A 21,787-nucleotide genomic window follows, 5' to 3' on the forward strand; every position below is an offset into this window, starting at 1 on the left:
ACTGGCGTGAAATATCCTCAGTGGTAGACGGATCATGGGTTAGAACCACTAGCCGTCAGGCTAACCGTGGGAGGTTCTCGTGGTCTTCCTCTCCATGTAACGCAAATGCGGGTTAGTTCCTTTAAAAAGTTCTCCACAAAAGTAAATTTCTCCCAGTACTTGATCCAGGAGTTCCCTTGTCTTCCGGATTAGGTTCAAAATTACAAGGCTAAGGAGTTAAACCGTCGTAAATCCAAAATTTGGTCGGTCGTTCAACAATGGTTATAAAATAAAAAAAAAACCTTAGACATAACTAAAAGTTCTAATGCTCGTTAAGGAAGATTTTTTCTAGTGGTTTCCCATTTCATGATCTAATTTTTATGTCAATTAAATTAATCTAAAGTAAAATAATTTTGTCGTGCATTACATCTAGTTACCCAGATACGTCCGAAGTTTACCGTTAGATGTTAACAGCTAAGTTCCGAAATCAGTTCTAGTAAGGACATTAGAGTGTAAAGGGCTAAAAGGTAAAATGCATCTGAGTGTCTCAGTACGGAACGGCGTTTATTTTTAAATTCAAGCTGGTTGCCCTTTACCTCAAAACACGATCCTACTGTGATGGTTGAGGAAACATTTCTTCGGGACATTATTTGGTTTGTCACCGAAACTGATGTCTTGCTGTGGTAGTAAATTTAATGGCCTCTTCTTTTCCTCCTATTAAAACAATAAATGTTTGAAGAAAAGTCATAAATGAGTGTATTAACCCAAAGCTTAAATGTTTCTTTCGAAGTTTCAAAACGCTGATGCTTTGGGTCATATCGAAACATTAATCATCGGTAATCCCCTGCCGTGGTGAAGTGGAAGATAAGATTTAGCGAATGAGGTTTCCAACATTTATCTTTGCGGATTTCGTTATTACCTCATTTATTAAAGAAAACTAATGATAATGTAGATAAAAAGCTTAAAGTTAACTTTTCTCTAGTTCTTTTTTTTCTAGTTAGTTATAGGAATATTTTTTGCACCAATTGGAATTCTGTTCTTTCTGCTTATTGAAATGCGGTTTTTGATTGGTCCCATTGAAAAATTTTGAAGAATATTTATTAATATTCACAGTTTAACACGTTCACGCCGGGAAAAGGGAAAATACTGGTAGAAGATCTACTTCAATATTAGATAATATTCGGGAGGAGTTAATCTATTCTCAACAATAACAATTCACTGTAAGGAAATTTAACACGGTGAAGAAGCAATTCAATATAAAAATTTCATCCGTTAAAAACAATTGGTAGTTATGGCTTTTTATTATTCCCGGAAAAAAACTAAAAAAATGAAATTTATTGTTACCAGTTTTTACTCCGGTACGTTGCCAAGATGAGACAATCTAGCGTGACCCACCGGTGGGTCACCCCGGCGTGAACGTGTTAAATAGAGGTGTCCGAGCCAGAGGTGGGTTGAACTGTATCATTTTATTTTATTATATAACAGTCGTTGATCAGTCGACCCAATTTTTCGGGTTTACTACTACTTATATTCAACTCCGTAGCCTTGTAATTTCGAGCCCAATCCAGAAGACCAGAAAACTCCTGGATCAAGTATTGGGAAAAATTTGCCTTCGAGGAGGATTTTTTGATGGAACTAACCTAAATTTGAGTTACATGGAGAGGAAAACGACGAAAACCTCCTACGGTAATCCTGACGGCAAGGAGACTCTAATCCATGATCCGTCTACCATTGAGGATATTTTACGTAAGCACATTAGTTAGTGTGAGTTGGGTGCGGCATTCGTATCGACCAGTCATCGGTAGGATTCGAACCCGGTTCACCTCATTGGAAGGCGAAAGCACTATCCTCTGAGCCACGGCTCTAACTGTATCATTTGACTATTATCGTTCAATTAATGGGGTTAATTAATCTCTAAATGTCGCCACCATAGAGTATCAAGTGATAACTACAACTACCACTCGCTCTCTAAATCGTTACTATTAACCCTTTCACGCCGACTGTCACAAATACGTGCCAGCATAAAACCGTATCAACCAGGGTAAAACGATAAAACTGGTAATCAAAGTAATTTTTTAGCAATTTATTTGTGGGAGGAGTTATAATTGTTTGATTTATTTAATTCACCATTACTTTGTTCAAAATAAAACTATTTAGTTATACTTTGAACTAACATTGATTATATATATGATTAAACTGGCAGTAATTAATGTAAAAGCAAAGTAAGTTTATCAAATTAGCAACGACTACATTTAAGTTACCGTTTTTTATTTAATTACATCCTGATTCCGATTTTGTACGAATGCTTTTCTGAATCACCCGTCCTCAAGGGGTTAAACTCACTTAAATGTATGCATAATAATACTAAATCTGGGGCGAAAATAACACGTGATTGTGACTATATTGCCGTAATACTGTAGTTGTTGATGACAACCAGTTGCTTACACTATTTTACTTTGAAATGAAACGTATTTCAATTAGTAGCTTCTAGTAAATGATTGATCATTGGTAATTTTTCATAAGTTAATAAAACGTATTTTATTCGAATAACACTGTTCATTGAAGGGTCGGTCGTGATATTAAATAACACTTTCTAGCGAATAATATACCATTTTTTTAACTGTTGCAAGTTTTCTTTTTTAATAATAATCGTCGTTGAACAGCCGACCCAATTTCGGGTTTAACCCCTTGGGGACGGGTGATTCAGAAAAGCATTCGTACAAAATCAGAATCAGGATGTAATTAAATAAAAAACGGTAACTTAAATGTAGTCGTTTCTAATTCGACAGACTTACTTTGCTTTTATCTTAATTATTGTTAGTTTAATCATACATATAATTAATGTTAATTCAAAGCATAACTAAATAGTTTTATTTTGAACAAAGTAACGGTGAATAAAATAAATCAAACAATTATAACTCCGCCCACAAATAAACTGTGCCAAAGAATTACTTTGATTACCAGCTTTATCTTTTTACCCTGGTTGATACGGTTTCATGCTGTCACGTATTTGTGACAGTCGGCGCGAAAGGGTTAATATTACTAATGCTCAACTTCGTAGCCTTGTAATTTTGAACCAATCAAGAAGGCAAGGAAACTCCTGGATCAGTACCCCCAGAGGTTTGATTTGTTTTGAGAATAAGTTACAGTTTCATGCTAATAAAGGGCGTTTGTAACCCATTTTTTTAATATTTAAAAAGTTACTCTAAAGGTGCAATACCTAAACTCTTAAAAAGCTTTAAAAAATTCAAAATTATTCAATAACTTTTATCTAAATGGAAAAATATCGGCAAATTGGGCGATTTTTAAAAAGTTTAATACTTTTTAAAATATTTAAGGTATTTTGTCCGTTCTAAAACCCAGATAATTTTTCACTAACTTAAAATGGTTTATATAGTTTGAAGTTATAGCTTTAACTTAAGGTGGCTTTTATATTTTTCATGGCGAGAGAAACGTCCATTCTAGCCATTGTCCTCCACGTTAATTGAAATGCAAATTTCATAAGCGGAAAAGCTACAATTTTCAAAAAATAAAAAGTGTTTGTCTATTAATTTTTAATAGCCTCTTCATTGCTCTAAAAATGCGCAGAGCTTGAAAGTCATAAATTAATTTTAATGATTTTCATCGGAGTGTAAAATCTCCCTATATTAATGATTTTTTAAAAAATAACTTTTTTTTTAAAAGATTTAAATTATTTGTAGAACGATTTTTAAAAGTATTATTGAAATTGACGGTCATTTTTTTCATTAACTGAGTGTTTGCCTTCTTATTAAAAAAAAAAAAAAAAAAAAAAAAAAAAAAAAAAAAAAAAAAAACAATCGAGTTTAAATTTGATAAACAATTTTACAAATCAACAATTTTACAAATTTTTCAAACAATTTTACAAATATATGCAGAGTTTATGATAGCCAGGTGGTATAGGGCTAGCTGGTATAATTCAGTAGCTCAGGTCTCGGATTCGCATAGCCTAATTAGGAAATCGAGGCAAACAATGTGTTTAACTTATTACTTATATGAACACGTTGAACGCCACGCTAATTTTTCATGTCTTGCCCGTCTCGCCAAACTGTAATTAACTACAAACTAAAATTGCAAATATTAGAAAGAAATTGCTAGTTTTAAAAGGTTCAGCATGACTTATATGAAAAAAGTGGTGAATTATATATGACTACGAATTGTTTAAAAATAGTGATGGTTAAAAATCTACTAAATTGTATTTATTAAACCAAGAATCACAATAATTAAGTAAATTTTGAATAAATTTTCTGCAATTCCATAAAAGAGTGTAAAATTTATAGTTCTATGTCATGTTATACGCTGTCAGTCAGCTATTTTTCGCGGCCTACGTGAAAGGTCAGTGTCAGCCACCGGTGGCAGACGCAGGCTAAATGTAATTTCAATGTCAACCATCGATGGCTGACGCGGCGCTCAGCGTGTCAAATCACTACTAGGGGCAAAAGCTCTGTGGTTCAGGGATGTGCCTGGGTGTAAAGTAAAGTAACGAAAAATAAATCACTATTCGCAATTTCAATTCTGCAGCTAGTTTTCAAAGAGGGGATCTTTTACGTTTTCTATCATTAGTGAAATGTGCATTTTTTATTACACTGTTGAAATTTTAATTGTTTAGATAGTCAGGAATAAGGTACCAGTTAAATAAAGAAATAAACAACAAACTTTGAAGCATTGACATCACATAATCCTTACTTTTAATTTTTCTTAAAGAAATAAATAAACAATAAATTATAAAATAAAAAGAATCTTACCTTGCTGATAGGCTGCAAGAGAGTGTCCACTGAGGGGGGCGCTCGGTGGAGCGCCTCCCCCAGTTACATGCAAACGGTTCCTTAGCGTTACCAGTTCTGAACTTAGACTGCGCAATCTCTGCTGCAGGTGGTCTGCTTCATTTGAAGATGCTGCATCTGTGAAAGAGAAAAAAACAAATCTGATTTAGAATTTTGCACTTTTGAATCAAATGCAAAATGTTAGGATATACATTACAATTAAATTGATAACTTACTAAACATAGAAAAAGTTTAGAATGTTTTTTTTTTTTTTTTTTTTTTTTTTGTTAACTAATTTATGTACCGATTTTTTTGGGGGGAAAACTGTAAAAATTATACATATGTGTGGAGATGCAGGAATCACAGAATGTAGAAGAGTTGTTGCTAATCAATAACAAAATAAAATTAACGCTTTTCCTTTAAATCATTTTAATTTTTTATATATATATATCACATGACCACAGAAAATCATATTGATTGGGAGTTGCAACCTTTTACAAATTCGCAAGCAGAATTTAAAAAAAAAATATCATCAAGTAATATATATCCGTTATAGTTTCATTAACAATTGGGTGTTAACCGGTCCATCGAAGTAGTAATTTATTTTCATAATTATACCTCTCTTCAAAAGACAAATCACCCCTCTATTTATTGACAAACTTCAGAAAGTTCTCGAAAGAAAGTACTGAAATTTTTTTTTTAACGGATGTTTTCGTTTGTTGGCAACGCGAAAATTCTGGAAGCATTCAAAGCATAAAACCGGAAGATATCAAGATGAGAGAATTAGCTTGTAACTTGCATAGAGAGAAAAACTTAAGGGATTAAAATGAAAATTAACAATGTAAAGGAGCTTAATTGAGTAATCGGTAATATAAAAAGAGGTAGAGAGAGAATGTTCACTGAACAGCATCACAACAATTTTGTTCTATTATTTAAAATAAGGAACTGAAGCAGAACGTGAGGCAAATTAGTTTATTCTTTCAGACGCCATGTGGGCAGCCTGGGTACACAAATATTACAAACCACTAGAATGCGAAACTTGTTTGCTTCAAAATATTTTTATCTTTTTTCAACAATTACTATACTTTAAGCAATATGGAAATGAAGTATATTTCTTTATTTAAAATTTTTAGACAACGGTCACAGTTGCAAATATAAAATTCTCTGAGCCAGGGAGGGTTCATAGGGATTTCAACTTGATCTTGTTCGTGTGGGAATTTTTTTGTGGTAGCACAATTTGTATTTTAATACTGAAATCTTACTTTAATATGTTTAAAGAATATAATTTTAGACACCACCACGTATGAACAATTTAAAGATACATATAAAATGCCAGTTAGTTTCAATAACCTCGTAACGATGTTTAACGATGCTTTTAACGTGCATCAGTTACCCCATGTAGTTGGTGACTGATGCGCGTTAAAACTCTGTGGAGTCTCAAAGTCCTCCATGAAATCGAATTCTTGGCCATAGATGGCGCCACTGAAAAACAAGAATCGCACACTCTGCCTTAAACTTGCTCGGTTTCTTACCCGTGTGGCATAAAAAAAATTATGGTAACCAATTTGCTCTAAATTAACAAACAGGAATTTAGTTAATTTAGAGCAAAGAAAATTGTTAAGCCATCTCTTTTATTTAAAAACATCACTATTTGCAGTTCTAGTAATTAAAATATCTAGATCTAAAAATCTAGGGATCATAATTTTGCAACCAACACTTAATTTTTAATAGAACACTGACATCATTGCTGCAATCAAAGCGAAGTATTTTCTTTCGACAAGTAAAAACGAAATAACACAATCATACTACTAATTTCTGTCATTTCCTAGTTTCCTAGGGATTTTATAATAATTAATGGATTTCCCTGAGATAACTCGGTGTAATTAGGTAAGCAGTCTCTCAGCGCTTTTTTTAAAAACTCACTATTTGTATGTTTAATTCAAACTTTTTTTCCCCCTCATAACTGCAATGGAAATTCCTTCTTGCTTACGTTTGGACTCATTGGGAATTAGGAATGGAAAGTAACACTGGAATATTATAAGTAGTAATGGAAAGTAGCACTGGAATATTATAAGTAGTAATGGAAAGTAGTACTGGAATATTATAAGTAGTAATGGAAAGTAGCACTGGAATATTATAAGTAGTAATGGAAAGTAGCACTGGAATATTATAAGTAGTAATGGAATTTAACAGACTTTTGTGTAACTCAATAGGCGGCAATATTTCCCATTCGGGGACAAATCTTTTTTTTCTTCAAAAAGTAAAAGCAAAGATAGTCAAAGCTTAATATGACAGTTATGAATAACTATTAAAAACTCACAGCAGTTATAAAAATAGCATACTGATTGTTAAAAGGTATAATTTGATGTGACTACAAAGCAGCAAGCAACCGTAATCCTTTCTGGTACAGTATAGCTCATTTGGCAACACTAATTCAACCAATGTTACAAACCAATGTTAAACTAATTGCTTTTAAACGCTTAGCAACCATTATTTTTTAAACAACAAAGATCTAAAGTATGTCACTTCAGTTAGAATGTATTGTCTGAAACCAAACTGTCTGCTAACCTCAACGAATCTATACAAAATGACAAATACTACACGATGACGCTTCCAAACAATCCCTATCCAAAAAAAGATTTTAAAACATCATTTTTTGGATAGGGAAGATCTAAGATCAAGACAAGACAATAATGTATTGTCTAAGGTTGTACTTGCCAATGTTCTGTCTGACAAAATTTTAAATGAAAATTGGTTATTTCGGAGATGGTTAAGAACAATAAGTTAAAATAGCATAAACGTAACACGTGGCTTTAATTTTATTCTAAAATAACATAGTATTAACCAAATATACCTTTCAAACAATTTGAATATATGAAATCTTAGGATCAATTTCTCATCACTACCAACCCACGCTTTAAAATCTGTATATAGTGGGTTGAATTAAAGATCATAAATTCGATCGCCGACTAACAAAATTCTAATAACTCTTGAAAGCCAACGTGTAATTTTTATTTATCCAAAAAATGATATTTTAAAAAAGGATGGCAGAATAGGCGGACAAGAAAGTAATTGTGATACACAAACCTAATTACCTGAAGATTTTAATGGCACGGTTGATTTCTCAAACACAAATAAAAAAACAGAGGCGGCAGATGAATTCAGATCGCCAACTATTAATGGTTTTTATAATCACCTAGCCCGCACAAATGCTATTTACATAAACAAGAGTAATTACGTTTGCGAACACGATACTTTCTTCAGTGGGCAATAAAACTTTTTTTTAATGTATCTATACGTGTCAGTTGATTTCTTTAAAAAGATCTTGACATTGACTTTGAAGATTAGGTATCATTGCAATTTGTTTCCCAGTTATGTTATTAAGTTATGACAAAATAATGATATTTTATATTTAACGCCAAAACGTAAATAATGGTAAAATGGTTATGCAATTTGTTTTCTCAGGTAGGGCCAGTGCAAATGCTATTTGCACAAACAAGGGCAAATATGAATGAAAATTCGTTACTTTCTTCAGTAGGCATGATGTCTTTACTTGTGAGTGGATTGCTTAGAAACGATCTTGACATTAGCTTTAAGGGTTAGGTGGTATAGCAATTTTTTCCTCCCAATTATGTAATAATTTTATAATAGAAATTTCGATTTTTTTTTTATATATATATATTTAATCCTAAAACACAATCAATACCAAAAATAAATGGTGATGCAGTTTTTCTTCCTGGTCATCGCCAGCACAAATACGCGAATAAAGGCAAATATGTTTACGCACACGTTACTTTTTTCAAGTGACCAAATTTTGAATTTACCATTATCAGTGTTACACTCTGTAGCCTAGTAATTTTGAACTCAACCAAAAAGACACGGGAACTCTTGGATCAAGCATTATTCTACAAGTCAAAAAAGCTTGCATTGAAGTAAACAAGCCTTTGTAGAAGACTTTTAGATGGAACTAATCTTCATTTGTGTTAGATGAAGAAAAGAACCAAGAAAAGTCTCATTATTAGTCCGACGGTAAGGTAATTCAAACTTATGATCCGTCTATTACTGAGGATATTTTCTGTCAGCACTGTGGTCAATACGAGCAGAGAATAGTGAAAGAATCAGTCAGCAAATCGCTGGGATTCGAATCCGGTTCATCTGATTCGAAGGATCGATCCCCGAAGCCACCGCGACTCTTATTTGATTCATTAAACTTTGTAAACTGTTTAGCCACCACGAGAACATCATTTAAGAACCGCCATTATAGAATCATGCAGTAATTTATGTAAATGTTAATGAGCATCTAGCATCCTCTTCATAAATTCTAAAAATAAAGTTTTGCTACCGCCTTTACTTTTATTGCATATTTAAGGAGATATAAATTATCATCGGTTATTATATTAGGACGACCTAAAATAAGTCTGACGAAATACTAAGGAAAGATCACTGAAGTACTTCGCGATCTTGCAATCAGTGTTTACCTAAAGAATGTTGCGCCGTTAGGTTGGACTAGGAAGTCTCAGGAGATACACTGTAAAAAATTCCGGATCAAATTCCTATAAAAATATCCTGAGTGCAGCATCAGCAAAATCCAATTTTATTGTCAAATTTTATACAGTAATATCTATTTAATTACAGTGATCCATTGATTTTACAGTAAACAATACTGTAAAAATTAATGTACACCAGATTTTTCTTTGTGCCGAAATGCTTAACCGTAAAAAGTACCTGCTCACTGAGAGCCGGTACTTTTTTCAGTAACTTGATCCAGAATTTTGTACAGTGTAGAGAGCTTTCGACCCAGTACCAATAAATCGACCCAGCTTCGAAACTTGATGCTGGTTGGTTGATTTATACATTGTGCTCTCACCCGGTATTGACCATATTATATATCTCCAAGGGTAGACAGATATGTATAGATTTCGATTACCTTTGGGATAACAGTCGAAGACTTTCATGGTTTTTCTCTCCATTTAACGTAAATGCAGGTTCATTTCACAAAATACGTCTTCACCGTGATGGCAAGTTTGTCCCTGTGCATTATCAAGGAGTTCCCTGGTCTTCTGTGTTGAGTTCAAAGTTACTGAGTTAAACATTGATAGCCACACATAAATCGATTCACTGTTCAACGCCGGTTTTAATAATAATACTAATTAGAATTTAAAAAAAAATACTTTCTACTTAGCGTATAAACATGTCGGTGAAGCTTTTCTTTTCGAAACTTTAATTTTTGCTTTATGGTTTTACGAAAATTTGTAAAGACGAAAAACAATTGTTATGCGCTAAGACGAAAATTGAAACAACACTTAGCACAAAACATTTGCATACTTTTTTATTTTTACATAATTTTTTTATTTTACATACTTTTTTTTTTATTTTACATACTTTTTTTTATTTTACATACTTTTTTTTATTTTACATACTTTTTTATTTTTACATACTTTTTTGTTTTTACGTACTTTTTAATAATTACTTTCTCGCTCACTGACTGATATTGTTATAAAATTTCATTTTGCTATATAAAATGAAACTGACTTGCATTTGTAAATAAATAGGAGTTGGTAAAAACATTCTATCTCTAAGAGATTAGAATACTTGATCTGCATTCTAGTTCCATGACATCACATGAATCGGCGATCGGCGTCAACTGTGATCAAAGTCAAACCGCTGGTAATAAATAGCTTTTGGCGAAATAGATTTCCTTAAAACATAGGAGGTCAATGAACACAGATGCTTCTTCATAATTTATTCAATTATGGTCAACCAATAATTATTCCTTTTTACAATTAACTTTGTTTGTGTTGAGATATTTGCGCGCCTTTTCGTTTTTTAAGCGCAACTTAAGAGAAATTTCCCGCTAAATGAAATTCGGCTGGAAACGCTTTAACATTTTTTGAAGTTAGATTCGGAAGTAATCAATGTAGGATCAACTGATTTTTGTCTATTTTTCCTTAGCTTATTCCTTTAAAAAGTGGTTTATCTTTCACCGAGGTAAAAGACAGTACTAAAATTATAGTAATTTAAATTCGATTTGCGGAGAACACTTTTTCAAAAAGGTTTCTACCCACGCCCTTATTTGACTTCCGGTTAAAGTTTTAATTTTCGTTTTCTCAACGTTTATTTATTTATTTTCAACTGCTCTTAAAATGTTTTTGATGATCGATAAAGTGTCATTCGGTGCCTTTTGAAAAGATTAGAAATAAAACTTTTGCTTTATTAAATTAGGGGAGAAAAAACTCTTGACAGTTTTTAGAATTTTTATTAATATAAAAATAAGTGGTTAGTAATTTTTATCTGATTAAAGTCTATAGATATGCCTGTTGAAAATCAATAATGAGAAGAATTAAATGGCAAAAATCCTAGAAAAAATTTTATTCACTGTGATATATATAGCTTACTGTCAAACAATAGGAAGTCATCTAGCAATGTTTTGGATTACCTGGTCAAATAGACTTCTCGGGATAAATTTTTGAATTTGTTATTATCTCCGCAACACCTTGTTTCTTTGAAAAAATTATAAGGTGAGTGTTTGTATTTATATGTTTCAAGTGGAATTAATTGCATGCAAAAGTTTTATTTTTCTCACTGTGGAAAAGAGTATTCAAAATATAGTTACTGAAGTTACGTTTTATTTATTTATTTATTTATTTTTTAGCATCATAGCATTATAAAGTACTGAGATAAGGGGATGTTTATTCACTGGATCACCAAACGATGAAAAACCAGTGAAGGAACAAGTGTTCCTTTACTGGGTTTTTTCTAAGTTAATGAAAATAAGAGATAAACTTTAATTTTCTTGTACCTTTAGTCATATTATACATCAAAAGTATGTTAAAAATACGAAAAACATCTTATAACCAGTGAGGGAACAGGCATGTTCCTTTACTGGGCATAGATTTCCCAGTGAATGAACAGTATGTTTTCAATTCATGATTACAAAAAAAAAAATTAACATTTTCCAAGTATTTATATGTTATAATTTCAAGAATAGGCTTGTTTTTAAATATTTTTATGGCTTATAAATTCATAAACAGCATTAAAAAATAACCAAAATTAAGTGTTCCTTTACTGGGTGTTCATTCACTGGTAAGAGCTGTTCCTTCACTTGGTCTTCTTACTACTTGTTATTTGAACCTCCAAAACTTTAAAATAATATTATGTAAGTTCTCTACAATTTTTTTTTACATAATTTGCAATTAGTAGCAAATATGTTGACACTGTCATTTAACTAAAATTACGAATTTTGAAATTAATATGATTTTTTTAAAAGACAATCGAAGCTTAAGTGTTCCTTCACTGGTTAGTTTACCCTATATATGATAATTTTGTTTTTCGAATCAAACAGTAAATATAGATAGTTGCTTTGATATAAAAAATAAGGAGAAATGCACTTAGAGGATAAAATACATCTCTAAAATTTTAAGAACTAGAAAACCAAATAAATATTAATAACGAAATCATGTTAGTACCACCATTGTACTTTTGAAAACATGTCGTTTGTTTGAATGACGCAGCGCGTTATCAAATTTAAACCGAATTTATATTAAAAATTTTTAGTTCTAAAGCTTGACAGATGGTGTATTCTTATAAAAATCATCTAGACCGCAGTTAATTCAGGGTTTCCGAAGATCTGCTTAAAATATTCATCAAAGCAATTTAAAGTTTTTCTTACATTCACAATAGCTTCAATTAAAGACTCGTGAGCCGCAGTGGCTCGGTCAATGAAGCGTTCGTCTCCCAATATTTGAATATCAGCAGTGGCTGGTTGAAACGTGTTTTGCCCCCAGCTCGCACCGACCACTGACGTAAAATATACTCATTAGTAGACGAATCATGAGTTAGAATCCCCTTGTCGTCAGGGTAACCGTTAGAGGTTTTTCTCTTCACGTAACGCAAATGTAGTTTAGTTCCATAAAAAAGTCCTTCATGAATCCTAGTTTGCCCTAATGCTGGATCCAGTAGTAATTCCTGGAGATCCAGTAGAAACAAATCCCTTATTTTCTGGATTGGGTTCAAAATTCCTAGAGTACGGAGTTGAACATTGATAGTCGTAAACTCAGAATTGGATCGGCGAAATTTATTTAATAGGCGGCTACGCCAGTTATAAAATTTAGACTCATGTAATTCGTATCAGGCTTGTATAATTGAAAAAGGTATCCTAATCTTTGTGATAATAAAGAAAAATTAATTATCAATTTTCAAAAGCAAGATATTTATATTTTACATCATAAATTTTGTTACCACTTTAAAAAATCTTGGTAGACTTTCATGAGCCTTGGCGTAATATTTTGCTTCGAGGCTTGCCAGCTCCACTACAACGAACGAATGAATGGCTTCGAGGCTATGAGCCCTGACTGAATATAAAAGGCTGATGATAATTAAGAGTTTTGAATGTCATAATGCCAAGTAACGATTTAATCTATCTTCTTCAAGCCAACTTTCTCAAAAATAAAAATGTTTATGACAGCAATTTTGCTATTCGAATCAAATTCAAAAGTTAAATAATTGCATTTACTTTGCATTGCAAAAAAAATTCTCCAGAGTGAGACAAAAATATAAATTGATGGAAAAAACCACCATTAAAACGAGAAAAAAATAGGAAAATCAAAATAAGTATTAATAAATAAATTATGGTTCTGTCAATAGTTATTTTTTGCGGTGATAAGATAACGACGCTGAGCTTAAATAATTTGACGGAAAAAAAATGAATTGGAACTTATTATTTTTAATTTTTAAATAATAGTATTTAAATCACAGCTAAAATAAAAAAAAAGGTTATTAAACCCCATGACAAACAATAACAGATGATAATGAAGCGTTTGGAGTGTCATATTGCGAAATAAAGATTTAATCGATCTTCTTCACACTGACTTTCTCACAGACATAAATGTTTGTCATGATAATTGTGATCCTGGAATTAAACTGGAAAGTTAGATAATTATATTCACTTTGCATTTATGAAAAGAAAAAAAATGCTTTGAAGCAAAACAAATAAGTAAACCAAGAAAAAAACATCGTTAAAATTAAGAGAAATAGAAAAAAATAATAATGCATAGAATAAGTACTTAAAAATAATCATGATAAAATGCCATACAAGAAATATGGGTGGTGGAAAATTCAATAAAAAGTTCCTCAAAAGAAATATATTCAATTATAACTAATGAAGTTTAATTGGCTTTTGTGTTGAGAAACCTTAAGGTGCATAAACAGTTGGAATGAAAGCATATAAAAACGGAAAACATTTGCTCTTAAGTGGCGGTCAAACTTTAACTGCCAACCGCTCAGCGTTTTATGAGTCAACGAGCTTGCTAAATCTTTCTTCGGGCAAATCCAATTTAAAAAAATGGAGAAAGAAAAAAAAAGACTTAAAACCTAAACCGCACAAGAGATTCTTTAAGATGTTTAATAAATCATACAGAGAGCCAATGTTCGAGTTCCGAACATTTTTTACGGTTTAATTTTTATGATTCTACTGAACCATCCAGTGGGGACATGGGGTACGAGTTTTTTGAGTTGAGCTAAACGAACGAGCAACAAACTTTTAGTTATATTTATTTATTTAATCTTTCGTTTTCTGTTTATTTTGTTTTTAATGTCAAGATTTGTTAATGACTTTCCGAACCCGGTGAGTAAGATAAATTGTTTTTACGTTTAAAAAGTTTGTCGGAAAATTAATGTAGTCCCTCTTAAACCGTTGAAGCAACTTAAACTAGATAATCATTGGCTGCACAGTTAATTAAAAAGCTTGCAAGGAAATTTTTTTTCAGAAATAACGTATTAGTTTAAAATTATTATTTCATGTAAAGTAGCTTATACTTCTGATCCAGAGAGTCTTTTAAAAACAATATACAAGTAAAAAAAATCAAAAGGTTGTTAAAAATGGTAAGTATGTATGCTCAATATAAGGTATGTACGTTAAAATTAAAGATTACTTGCTCTTGTTTCACAGATACTAATAGCTAATCTATATTATGTATAAAACGCTTATAATTGGTCACAAAATCGAAGAACTTCTTTTTCTCTGGTTGGCAACGAAAAGCAGAAACAAGCTGAACGCTGAGTTGCCAGATTTGAAAAACCGAAAAACGAGCATAATAATTTTTAATTTTTTTAAATTGATGCTAAATAATTTACGTAAGGAAGATAGGCGTTTTAAAATGAAACTGTAGAAAAACGTCATCAATGGTGATCGACAGAAAATACTGTCAAGAAAAAGTTGGTAACATGTAGATCTTCCTAGGATGTGTGATCTTTTCTCATCTTAGAAAGGCTGTCTCCAAACTCTCACTTTTGCAATTGTGTAGTAATATAAAATTTATTCAAAAGAATTTTCAAAATAAATGCATGAAATAAACATCGCTAAATTACTTTAAACTTATTAAATCATCAGGTTCTTTGGAATTTCCTAAATCTGTAGCTGTTAAATTACTAAAATAATGTTGTAACTAGTTGGAAAAAAAATCAAAAAATTTGTATCTAAAGGTCTGGTTTCTTAGGACAAGCGCCTTATCTGGGCGTCAGCGGGACGTCAACGTCCCTCTGACGCCAACAAAATACTGGTTTGTTAGCTCAAGGCCTGGTTTCTTAGAACTAGCGCCTTATCTGGGCGTCAGCGGAAAGTTGATGTAGAGCTGACGCCAAAAAAATACTTTTTTGTTAGCTCAGCGTGAGCAGTCGGTCCAACGCAGACATTATCTCTCATTGCGCATGCGTTAATAACGTAAACAAATATTTATTTTGAATTTGTATTGATTTTGTTATTGCCGACCAGTGTTTCTGAGAACAAATAATGACTTTGTCCAAGAAAAAACACATTATAGCTGAGCTAAATGAAGAGTGCTATGTTTAATGAAGAAGCTATGTTTAATGTCAAAATCAAAATCTTGGCTGATTTCAATGTGCTGTTAAATGTTGTCCGCCATTGCTTCTGTGGTTAACGTCACGTTGTAATCCAACTGCAGTTGAGTTCAACGGCAATTGTAGTTCAAGATGAGCGTTCGATGACGTATACTATCAAACTCACAAATGGACCAATCAGAGGTTAGCGCTGATTTCCAGCTGACGGCGTCCTGTCCTAAGAAACCAGGCCTTAAGTTTTCTCAAGCTCTCTAAAAAATGTTTAAATTTAGCTTTTACTTGTTTATTAGAAAAGACAATAAATAAACTAAATTAAAATTACGATCTTGAAAAAAAATTAGGTAAATTTGGTAAAAAAAAATTTGGTAAATCACCCGAATTAGATAAGATCAACTACTTGCATAGATGCAACACAGGGCTGAAAGCCCATAGATATCGAGAATACAGTGAATTGTTATTGCTGAGAATAGATTAACTCCTCCCTAATATTATCTAATATTGAAATAGTTCTTCTACCAGTATTTTCTCTTTTCCGTCCCGCTTTCTGGCCTGATGCAACAAAAATTTCTTCCCCTGAGTTATCTACCAAAGAAAGCATTTCCAGTAGAAAAGTCCACGCCAAGCAGGTACTACCTTTAAGCTAATTTTTGTTCTTGAAGATTTGTAGTTGACCTCGTCATCTAGTCTAAGAATTTAGCCATCCAACTTAGCTAAACCTTATAAGAAAATTCTTCTGCCCTCGGGAAAGGCTCTCATTTGCGCAATTTTTATTCTGAACCCTGTTATAGAAACATTTCCTTTCTTTTTTTTTCTTCTTCCAATTCATCAGAAATAGATGTGTCTTTATTGGCATTCGATAAGTTGGTCTAAATTAGAGGTTAGGTGCAGTTGAATGGAAGAATTTGTGCACATGTAATCCTTGTTCGATGATTGCTACTTGTTGTTCGAGTTTCAAGAATAAACGGGCTTCCAGTTTTGCCAGTTTAAGAAAGCTCTAATCAAAGATAGAAAGATTCCATTAACAACATTCAAATATTTTATTCTGAGTCGAGACTTTACCAAGGACGAGAGAGTTTACCAACTAGTTAACTTGCAGTAAGTTTCGTTTTGTCAGTTAAAGAAAATTCAAATTAAAGAGAAAAATATTAAATTTATAATAACATTAAATTCTGTTTAGAAACAGGATTTTACTACTCATGGGAAAGTTTACCAAGTAGTTAATTTGTAGTCAAGTATAATTTTTCATTTGAAGAAAGCTCAAATCAAAGAGAAAAATATTAAATTTATAACCTTAAATTCTGTTTAGAAACAGGATTTTACTACTGATGGGAAAGTTTACCAAGTAGTTAATTTGTAGTCAAGTATAATTTTTCATTTGAAGAAAGCTCAAATCAAAGAGAAAAATATTAAATTTATAATAACCTTAAATTCTGTTTAGAAACAGGATTTTACTACTAATGGGAAAGTTTACCAAGTAGTTAATTTGTAGTCAAGTATAATTTTTCAGTTGAAGAAAGCTCAAATCAAAGAGAAAAATATTACATTTATAATAACCTTAAATTCTGTTTAGAAACAGGATTTTACTACTGATGGGAAAGTTTACCAAGTAGTTAATTTGTAGTAAAGAATAATTTTTCAGTTGAAGAAAGCTCAAATCAAGGAGAAAAATATTAAATTTATAATAACCTTAAATTCTGTTTAGAAACAGGATTTTACTACTGATGGGAAAGTTTACCAAGTAGTTAATTTGTATTCAAGTATAATTTTTCAATTGAGGAAAGATCAAATCAAAGAGAAAAATATTAAATTTATAATAGCATTAAATTCTGTTTAGAAACAGGATTTTACTACTGATGGGAAAGTTTACCAAGTGGTTAATTTGTTGTCAAGTATAACTTTTCATTTGAAGAAAGCTCACATCAAAGAGAAAAAGATTCTACTACATTTAAATATTTCATTCAGATACAAAACTTTTCAAAGGATAAGACTTATCCTTTGTGTGTTTTCACTACAGCGCGAGAACGCGAGAATCTCGCATATTTTTTTCTTTTCTCGCATTAAAAAATTATTACTGCGAGAAATTCGCGCATTCTATAAATCAATTTCAAAATTCGAGAATTTCTCGCATTTTGGAAGAAGCTTCGAATTACGCCATTTAGAATAAAATCCGTTTCACTTTTCTTCCTGGATCTTTCATTATTTTCAACATTTGCTCCGTTATCTAGCTTCCCTATTTACCAGTATTGTTCAGAACCTTTTCGAACAACAGAACACAACCGAACCACGGAACCCCTTTCAGAACACATTTCTCTGCAACCACGTGTTTACCGTAGGTAAGGTTTTTTTCATGTAAGACGATAAAAAAATTTTTTGCACTAATGTAAGATGGACAAATACCTAGTAAAGGCAAAATCTTCTATGATGATGCACCAAAAATATTCAATGCTTTAAAAAATAGAAGACGTTAAAAATGTATTATAATAAAAGAATTGATTTTTTTTTTCAAGTCTATTTGTGTTTTTTTAGTTTTTAGAAATCTCACTTAACTTTCTGAAATCTCACCCTGCTTTTGAGAAAGGGTGAGAAATTCTCACCCATTTTTTTTCTATGATGAAAACACTGAAAGAAAAATTACCAACTAGTTAACCTGCAGTAAGTTTAATTTTGCCAGTTCAAGAAAGTTCAAATCAAAGATAACAAAGTTCCAGTTAAAATTAAAAAAATTCAATTATTTTATTTAAAAACAGAACTTTCTTAAAATTGTTAACTTGTTCTAGTTAACTATGGCCATAGTTAACTTAACCCCATAATTAAATCGGTAATCAGAAATTTTTAAAATTATGAAAGAATTCTAGTGGGCATAAGTTGCACTGGGAAACATTTTTTTTCTTTTTTTTTTAAATCTATACAAGTTTTTGATCTTACTTAATTCGGATGAAGGGATTTAAAATCTGAAATTAGTTTCGTTCAGAAAGCTACGGATTCGTTTTCAAAATGATATTTTTAATTTAGTTTATATATATATATATATATATATATATATATATATATATATATATATATATATATATATATATATATATATATATATATATATATATATATATATATATATATATATATATATATATATATTTATTTTTTTGTTTGTCTGAATGTACAATGTTATAAAAAACTTATAGGTTGCCATACATATATACACACGTCTGCTCCTTTTGAAAATAACACCTAAAATAAACTGCATAATAAACTGAAATGTATTATCACCTTCTTCCACGCCTTACGTAGCAGGAAAGTGGGGACACTTAGTAGACACTGCAGTGAATTTTAAAAAATCCTGGTTACGAATATATTGTAAAATTGCATGACAAGTGTAGCTTGGAGAGAGAAACCAATTGCAGATTTGAAATCAGCAATGTGTAAATATCAGATCCGTTCAAAAATCTCATGCCAGCGAAAACAAATTGTTTTCCATTTTCATCTTTTATTCTTTGATTAATCGTTGTAACGAAACAACTTTCACTACGTTTTACGTTTTCATCTTTTTTATACCAGAGAAATAAGTACTTTCAAATTGCATTCGGCCTTAAAAGGATGAAATGTACACAAAAACCTCATCTGTGTGTGAAACAAAAAATACAATGCGCAAAAGGATATATTAAACGTTAATAAGTGATCGAGGTACCCTGGATGGTAGGGCGCTGGGCCCATGCTCGTGAATTCGATCCCCGCCGACCGAAGACTTCCCGTGAAGTAAATGATGACAGTTGCAAGTTAAATCTATCGGGTCACAAAGTTCTCCATGTCATCATGACAAATCATACCTCTGGAGGTCCTGAATTGAAAATCGGCCGTTTTCTGGTTCAGGTCAAAATTATGATCTGTGAATGAATGGATATATGAATGGGCTCGCACTATAAACAGGCAGCGACGGGTGTGTGGCTGAAGTCGCATTCTTTGCTATAGATGGCGCCACTGAAAAACAAGAAACGGTCACCTAGCAGGCCTGCTGGATTGGCAAGTGGCATTAGAAGCAACAATAACAACAAATGTTAATTAACTGTTGCAAATACGAATGGCTTATTCAATGCTAAAAAATGGGGGGAAATGAAGTGTTCTTACTACTAGTACTTTGCTTTTTTTCTCCCCGATAATTAGCAGAGGAAAATGTTTATCTGAATGTTGTTTCAATTGAATTAACATATTTAGAGAAAATATATTATCTGAAAAAGAAAAGAAAAAGCTTTATGGCAGCAAGTTATTCAAGTGCATGCTATTAAATTTAAAGAATGCTCTGTAACGCTTTCAATTCTTTTTATGGTGTTTTAAAGCCTTTTGAACCAGCTTCTTTTTTTATTCATTTTCCCCCCAATGCTCAGTTTATTGTGCATCCATCTGCTACAGAACAAACACGCACAAACTAGTTTGTGGTTTTGAAAACCTTAATTTCATAAATAAGGGTTTGTTTTCCACATCTCTTTTCAAGATCCAAAACTCTTTATATTTTACGTCTGAATCCTTTCTTTAAGTTTAAATATCACTTACGACTTGAACATTTAGTTTGTCAAAAAGCTCCAAAAGGTTCATTGAAATAATATAATGTAAGATAATTAGATGAGAATGTAATGGTTAAGAGAAACTAATGGTTAGGAAAATCTAAGCTATTAACTAACCAGAAAGCTTAATGTCTTACAGAATAATTTAAATGCGAATATACAAACAACTGCTAAGGAAACATTTTTCTTCTCTATGTAGTTTTTCAAAGTTTAAAAATTTTTAAAATTTCAAATTTTTCTTGCATTTCTTTAAGCTATTTTTCGAAGCTCTGAAGCCAAGGAAAATATTTTAAAAAAAGCCACAGTTTAAGTGCCTTACACTGGAAGCAATGCGATGATTTTAAACTATATATATAATCTTGCCGTGAAGAATTATCTAGGCTTCAAAACAGACAAATAAGTTAAATATTTTAAAAGTTATTAGACTTTTTTGAATTTGACAACATTTTTTCAACGAGATGAAAATTATCAAAATCACTGCCGTATTCTCAATTTTTGAAAATTTTACGAGCCCAGGTAATGCAGTATTGGAGTAAGTTCTTAAATATCATAAAAATTTTGACCACAAACACTTTTCATTTTCACGAAACAGTGGTTTTTCTTCATATTGACGTTTAGCGACATTTTCAAAATAAACATAGACACCGCTGCGTTTCATCATCAGCATTGGCACGACAGCCCTTTGTGAGCCTGGGCCTTCCTCAGAAGCTTTTCCCATTCTGTCCTTCTCCCACCGCTGCGTTTAGATAGGCTAAATTTGGCCTAACAGTCTAGAGCAGGGGTTTCCAACTTACATGAGGCCGGGGGCCACAATTAAAAAAACACAAATCAAATGGCGGGCCGCAACTTTATCAAAATTTTATGCAAGACACTTTTATGTTTGAAGGAACATTAAATATTACTGTCAGATTTTTACCAAGTTGTACAAAACAAAAGTATTGAATTACAAATTAAAATAAGAAGTATATATTTAAAAATATTTGCTTGCACATTAAAAAATTCGACAATAACTTTACAACAACTACAATACAAGATCTAAAACTTTAAAAAGGTTGGTGTTAAAACTTGCACAGTGGCACACAAACTGTTCAATGACAAAATTGAGGTTTGTCTGCTGCAACCACCAGAGAATAGATATTTACATTTAAAGTTTACAAATGTGTGTGTAAATATTTTCGTCCAAAATGAGTGGTTTCAAAAAGTTAAAGCGGAGAATTTCTTCGAGAAAATTTCTGATACACACATGATAAATTATATTCACAAAATACAAAAAAAAATGAAATAAAAAAGAGCAACATACACGATTATTTTTGTATTTGAATAAATATTTTCGTGGATGCAAAACCTGAGAAATAATTTTTTTTGCACCGTTGGTATGATAAATTTCACAGAAGCAAAGAAATTAGGTTTTTATTAACGAGAAAAGTATTTTAAACCCATATAGATTTTTTACAAAAATTGCCCGCAAAAAAATGACAACTAATATATTTTAGTTCGCGGCCCACAAAAAAAGGGGGTCGCCAGTTGGAAACCACTGGTCTAGAGTAACTAATGCAAACTCACAGCAGTTATGAAAATAGCATATTATTTCCAGAAAATCATAATTTCATGTTACAA

At 31.7% G+C, this 21,787-nt stretch overlaps 1 protein-coding gene across 1 annotated transcript in view; it reads right to left on the bottom strand.

Moving 5' to 3' along the window:
- Positions 1 to 21,787, bottom strand: part of dachs (unconventional myosin-IXb-like dachs) — a 130,111-nt gene that overhangs the window by 74,266 nt on the left and 34,058 nt on the right. The window contains exon 2 of the mRNA XM_087151989.1: positions 4,743 to 4,898. Within this exon, the coding sequence (XP_087008115.1) occupies positions 4,743 to 4,898 (156 nt within the window). The remainder of the gene's footprint in view (positions 1 to 4,742; positions 4,899 to 21,787) is intronic.

This window comes from Parasteatoda tepidariorum, chromosome 9 (assembly GCF_982258835.1).
Source record: "Parasteatoda tepidariorum strain Cologne lab strain chromosome 9, Ptep-v5.0, whole genome shotgun sequence".
NCBI classification, from domain to species: domain Eukaryota; kingdom Metazoa; phylum Arthropoda; class Arachnida; order Araneae; family Theridiidae; genus Parasteatoda; species Parasteatoda tepidariorum.